At 37.2% G+C, this 6,871-nt stretch overlaps 1 protein-coding gene across 2 annotated transcripts in view; it reads left to right on the top strand.

The window, feature by feature from the left end:
- Positions 1–5,397, top strand: part of LOC106877631 (uncharacterized) — a 30,493-nt gene extending 25,096 nt beyond the window's left edge. Inside the window, exons 8-10 of one of the 2 annotated variants that reach the window (XM_089358041.1) lie at positions 1,821–1,919; positions 2,662–2,724; positions 4,917–5,397. In XM_089358041.1, the coding sequence (XP_089214167.1) occupies positions 1,821–1,919; positions 2,662–2,724; positions 4,917–5,098 (344 nt within the window). In that variant the 3' untranslated portion in view covers positions 5,099–5,397. The remainder of the gene's footprint in view (positions 1–1,820; positions 1,920–2,661; positions 2,725–4,916) is intronic. The other variant, XM_089358042.1, reaches the window with a different exon arrangement.
- The last annotated feature ends 1,474 nt before the right edge of the window (positions 5,398–6,871 follow it).

Below are 6,871 nucleotides of genomic sequence, written 5' to 3'. Positions count from 1 at the left end.
AAAGTACCATCTGAACATGGCCGATGCCAACAAAATTTCAGGCCTTGTGCCTGTAATAGAAATTATTCATCATCATCATCATCATCATCGTCGTTTAACGTCCGCTTTCCATGCTAGCATGGGTTGGACGATTTGACTGAGGACTGGTGGACCAGGAGGCGACACCAGGCTCCGATCTGATTTGGCAGAGTTTCTACAGCTGGATGCCCTTCCTAATGCCAACCACTCCGAGAGTGTAGTGGTTGCTTTTACGTGCCACCGGCACGAAAGCCAGTCAGGCGGTACTGGTAACAGCCATGCTCAAAATGGTGTATTTTACATGCCACCTGCACAGGAGCCAGTCCATCGGCACTGGCAACGATCTCGCTCGAATTATTATTATAATTATTATTATCTCCCACTTGATTAAAAATTAGTGGGTTAATTAATTAATAATTAATTAATCGATTAGTTAGTTAATTAATTAGTTTATTAATTTATGTATTCATTTATTATTATTTTTATTAAGACAGAAAAATGAAGAGTTTACTGACAGAAATTTGTCTACCACATTAGGAAATGTAATGAATTAGAGAAATATTTTCTGTGGATTATTTATAAATTTATAACAAAAAGGCAACAAATGGAAGGAAATTTGGCAAATGAGGTGAAGAAATTTTGAAAGGCATCACCAATTTCAGATGGTAGGAGGGGGGGGGGGAGAATGAGAATTTTTGCAAGTCAATGGGAGATAACTCTGTTGCTAGTTTTGAGTTTTTTTGAAATGATTTGAAATTCTTGCCAGGCAGACAATGTTGTTACCATGACAGCAGGCGCGTGCCGTCAGTAATTACTGAGAGTACGCAGCTGGTGACTTTTATGTAGTAAAGCACACAAAAATAAGCGAAACGCAGTCATGCAACTGTGTTGAAGGCAGATTTACTTCTGCCTTTCTGGCACGTCAAGAAGTGTGCACAGGAGTGTATGCAGCACGTGTACTGCAGCATTACCATGTGTCGCTTAAATACTGTGATTGGAAGACAGGTGCGAATTATGCCTACCTAATCTACAAAAAGAAAAAAATTAAATATTTTGCATTTTATGCATAGTAATCAGAGTAACCTTCATAATCTCATTGAATTAGGTATTCCTAGGGTATTTTTCGATGCTGTTATCATTATTATTATTATTATTATTATTCAGGTCACTGCCTGGAATCGAACTCGGAATCTTGGGGTTAGTAGCCCGCGCTCTTAACCACGGGCATATAATAATAATAATAATAATAATGACAACAACATCGAAAAATACCTTAGGAATGAGAACCCAGGTTCGCAATTTCCACAAGACACCTGATGAAGGCTGGAGGGTATATCAGCCGAAATGTTGTGTTAACAACAATCAAGATGAGGACAAATATCCGTCAAATGTAAATAATGTAAACAATGTAAATATTGTATACAATACTATAATAATATAATGAATTCATAGAGTCCCCCAATTTACTGCCTTCCTCCCAATGCATCCTTTTTAATCTACCCCCCTACACCGCCCCCCCTTAGACACCAGCAACCACCTAGACCCTCTCGGTGCCCACTTTGAGGTCCTGTGCTCTACTGTGTCATCATTGGAATCACCATAAAGAAAATGCTCAACAAAGAAGAAACTAATTTCTCAGACAAAAGATAAAGCCGTCGCCGCCAACATCCTGACACACACATATATAGATAGGTGGATGAATGGATGGACGAAGAAAGCATGATGGGAATATATTTCTATAGATAATGCATGAAATATTTATCATAAGCCTTAAATGTCAATGTTTGCTCCTTTTTGGTCAGGATGTGATGTGAACAAACAGAACAATAAGGGATACACACCTTTACACCGAGCAGCAAGTAAAGGCAACTACAAAGTGGTCAAGTGTCTACTTCGTCATGGTAAGGAAATCTTTCACTCATTTACCATTTTTCTCTCTCTCTCTCCTTCTCTCTGTGTATCACATTAGGCTAGGGATGGGAGTGATGACCTCCCCTCGCAAATACTAATCAGACACAGAATGTGTGTCTTAGCCAACTGAAGGAGACGTCTTCCTGGGACTATAAAAGTCAGTAACACTACCCCATTTGGGATGCCAGACTTGGTTGGCAATTAAAAGACACCATTTTGAGCGAGGCACATAAAAGCACCCACTACACTCTCTGAGTGGTTGGCGTTAGGAAGGGCATCCAGCTGTAGAAACTCTGCCAAATTAGATTGGAGCCTGGTGTTGCCATCCGGTTTCACCAGTCCTCAGTCAAATCGTCCAACCCATGCTAGCATGGAAAGCGGACGTTAAACGATGATGATGATGATGATGATTCTGAATTGCTACTGTTTACGTCTCGCTCAAAGAATAGGGAAAGGGTGGGAGAGAAAAACAGAAAGCACATACACATGCAAATATATTTGTAGTAGTTTTGTATTTATCTTTTAAGAATCCATGGTAGTTTGTGAATTAAAGTGTACTTATTGGACAACACAAACTTTTATTGCCACTGCATGACTGGCTGAATAAATAAGTTCTACTTTTTACTCCCTAACTGAGAAGTTACAGTATAGCCATCCAGCTGTAAAAGCAACAGCAAAAATTCAAGTAATTGCATCCATGCTTGGTATTAAAACTTTATTTTCCATTTGCAGGTGCTCGTATAAATGTGCCCAACAAATCTGGAATTTATCCAATTGACTGTGCCACTAATGCAGGTAACTATATCAAACAAGTTTTTTGTTTTTATATATATTGGAGAGTCCACAGGTAGCCATGTCATTTGAGTTGTAGTTCTCAGATAGAAACCTGTCATATATATCAAACTGGATGGTGAACAAAAGTGTGGAGTGGAGTGAAAGCATTTGAAGGGGCCAGGATAATGCAAGAGAGATTTAAGGAAGAATTTTTGTGATAGACCATGCCTTTCTTTTGCTGGGCTTAAATTTCATTTGCGAACCCATGAAAAACGAACCTCCACCAATGATTCTGCCTATATGTCTGTGCAGACCTTTCGATGCAATGTATCCCAGAAGGTTTGCAAATCTAACGGAGGCCTCAAAAGACATTTTAAGATCCACAAAGGTCAGAACTTATCTGCAGCTCTTGGTGGTCCCAATCGAATATGCAATCTTACTGATTTCTTTTCCATCAAGGCTGCCCATTAGAACATTGAAAAGTTCCCATCCATTATGTTTCTCCCACAAACAATCATTAAAAGATGGGAGTGACTTTCTGGTTTGCATAAGGATATTTATGTCCAGCTATGTAATCATAGCATTTTCACAAGCAAAACTTAAGTCATTTATTAATAGCCCCTTGGTGATCGAAAAGTAAAAATAAATTATGTCAAATTGAGTGAATAAACAATTGTATTTGTTGTATAAAGTTGTGTCTGGAGAGAGTCATTCCTTATTATTGAACACAATGGTAAAAATTGTTGTGTAAGAATAAACACGTCCTTCTCCAAGCTTAGATTCAAAACCGAACCTGAGGATTCTCACACGTTCAAAATACCATGATCAACAGGTGCGAAAAATGGTTTTCTTTGCCCTGTCAAAAAATGATAAATCATCTCAGGCGAAGTTCAAATGGACAGGAGCTGACTTATTTAGGTTCAATCTCTGCTGCAGTATGTCTGTCCTTCTAGCTGCCACAGCTGTTATTTCATTTGACCAGTGGTCAACAGAGGGACAGACTGAAAGATTCATGGCAGACTACTTTCTCAGATGATCAACGCACACACAGACACACAAAAAAAAAACATATTCAGATCAGACATATTACCCCCACATATGTACCCTGTTTCTATTTCTAGCAACTCGTAGCAGTTGTCAACAATTACCTGTAGGGAAGAATTATGTGTACCAACGACAAATTTAAGTCCAGTGAATAAATTACTTTAACTATGAATCGATGTCATTCATTCGTTTACTTCCAAGACATCCGCATGCCTATCGCATCTGTTCACCTTAACTCGTACTGACACACACTTAACCCTTACACACACTTTTAACCCTTACACAATCACCGGTAAAATTCCCACTCATTTACTTTTTAATGTTTCTAGAATTCTTGTTGCGTCATTCAACCTTTTCAATGGTCGTTGATTCTGTCCATTTTCCAAGCTGCATTCTGTTTTGTTTGTTTGTGCGCACATACACATGTATGTATGTATGTATGTATGTATGTATGTATGTATGTATGAATGTATGTATGTATGTATGAATGTATGTATGTATGTGCATGTATATGTATGTGTGCATGTGTGTGTGTATGTAATGTATGTATGTATGCATGTATGCATTATGTAAATGTGTGTGCATGTATGTGTGTATGTATATATGTGTGTATGTATGTGCATGTATATGTATGTGTGCATGTGCATATGTATATATGTATGTGTGTGTGTATATATGTATGTGTATGTAATGTATGTATGTATGCATTATGTAAATGTGTGTGCATGTATGTGTGTATGCATGTGTGTATGTATATATGTGTGTGTGTGTGTGTATGTATGTATGTATGCATGTATGCATACATATAAGTGTGTGTATGCATGTGTGTGTATATGTATATATATGTGTGTACATTTGTTTGTATGTATTCTACATATTCATGTGTTTGTGTGTTTTTATGTGTGTGTGTGTGTACCTCTGTCTCCTTGTGTGCGCATGTCTTAGTGTGTGTGTATGGGTTTTTGTGATTCTGTACTGCATTGTATCAAATTATCAACTAATTTGTCACTGAAAGTCATTTGAATCTGGATGCTGAAACGAATAAATATATAACAAACTTATTGTATACAGGAGTCAAGTGCACCACAAAACCCATCAGAAGTTGAACGAGTTGAACTACATTTATTCTTTATCAGTAAAAAGAAATTGTTTCCTCTGTTGCCTTCTAGGTCATCCAGAAATAGCCAAAATCCTGGCTTTTAAAGTGAACAACCCCCATGTGTGGGATGTCGTGGACCCTCACACTCCCCCCAGTATAAAGATGGGCTTAAGAACTCCCATGCGGCCAAACATTATGCAAAGTCCAACTTACAAGAGATCATTCATCTCCCAAAAGATAAAACCAATGTGAGAGAGAGGGAAAAAAAGAGAAACGTGAGAAAAATAACAAAAGTAGAGGAAAAAAAAATTACAAATGGACAAATACTGGGCTGTCAGAAAAACTTTTTCTTTTTTCTTTTTCTACTTGGCACTCCTGAAAAAAGATAAAATTTTTTGCAAATCTCAAAAACAATAAAAAAAAAAAGTTGTGGCAGAAGAATAGACCTTTATTATTATTATTATTATTATTATTGTTATTATTATTATTATTATTATTTGGAGTAATTTCATCTGTTCTTACGTTCTGAGTTCTAATTCCGCAAAGGCCAACTTTGCTTTATATCATTTTGGGGTCGATAAAATAAGTACCAGTTGAGCACTGGGGTCCATGTATCTCAGTTATCCCCTCCCCCGAAATTGCTGGCCTTGTGCCAAAATTTGAAACCATTATTATAATTTGCAGTCAGTTGCAACCCAAGAGATCTGAAATTGTTTTTCTTTTTCTTTAATTTTAGTTGTTAATTTAAATTTAAATAAAAAAAAAAATTCTGTTGACAAATAAAGATAGAAAAACAAACTGTGTTGAATATCTTTTATTTTTTACTTGTTACAACCCTACAATGTGTAACCCCTTTTCCCAGCTTTTCAGTGTGTTCCCTTCTCCCAGCTTTTTAATGTGTTCTCCCTTCTCCCAGCCCCACAATGCATGCCCTCTTCTTCCAATGTGTTCTCCCTTCTCCCAGCCCTACAATGTGTGCCCTCTTCTCCCAGTTTCTCAGTGTGTTCTCCCTTTTACCAGCCCTACAGATGAAGCTGGCCAACCAGGGAGCTGTCCAGACTCCAGTTGTCTCTTGTGGCATGGTTTCTATGGCTGGATATAAAATTAAAATTTATAGAGAAACATAGACAAAGACCAGAATGGTCATACCTTCTTATTATATTCACTGACCATTCTGGTACACTTTCCCTTATCTCTATTTTTGTATTCCTTTTTCCTTTCTTAATAATGAATTTGCAAATGCAATGACCAGTCTTAAAGACTATTGGATTTTACTCTCAAGCTATTGGAATCTTATATGTATACCATTCTGTCTAAACAATGGATTTACAAATACAATATCTCTACATTCACTCTTTATTTCCTATCTTAACTAAATTAACTATTGCTTAACCATCCTCTCACACCGTCTCCGATGAAGGGATATAATAAATATCTTGGAAACAGCTGTAAGACCTATTTATAAATGTGTTCTATATTATACACAGCCTTGGTTTTTTTATTATTGCATTACGAAAAATAAATCCTTATATATATATGTAAGGGACGACCGTGCGAACTTATAAAAGGAGATATGGTGACGAATGGAAAAAACAGAGAACTCCTTTTATTTAAACGCGTCACACGGTCAAACATACAAATATATATCAATGGATGATATAGATGATATGTTATGCGACGATAACATAGATGACCAGTAATGAAAGACCACAACCGTATAAGATGAATAACAGAGATATTTATTGTGGCGTTAAAGATGTATGTCTGTGAGTGAGTGTGAATGCGACATATAAGAACATAATCAAAGACAGGCCGTCGTACAAAGAAAAGTGTGTATGTGAGTGATACATGTGTGAGTTATTACAGCAGATAGAAAGAGTCAGTAAATGACACGTGAGCAATTATACCAGTTCGTTAGTACACTATAGGAAAAGTTCTGTATGTGAAAGTGAGGAGAGGCTGAGTGTGGCAGTGCTGATCACTAGTTGTGATGTCGTGGCATCGATGCCGGGCCGTGATTCTTGT

The sequence above is a fragment of the Octopus bimaculoides genome, chromosome 9, assembly GCF_046866305.1.
Source record: "Octopus bimaculoides isolate indiv1 chromosome 9, ASM4686630v1, whole genome shotgun sequence".
NCBI classification, from domain to species: Eukaryota; Metazoa; Mollusca; class Cephalopoda; order Octopoda; family Octopodidae; genus Octopus; species Octopus bimaculoides.
The sequence above is the reverse complement of the archived record's forward strand: the minus strand, read 5'-3'. Positions and strand labels throughout refer to the sequence as shown.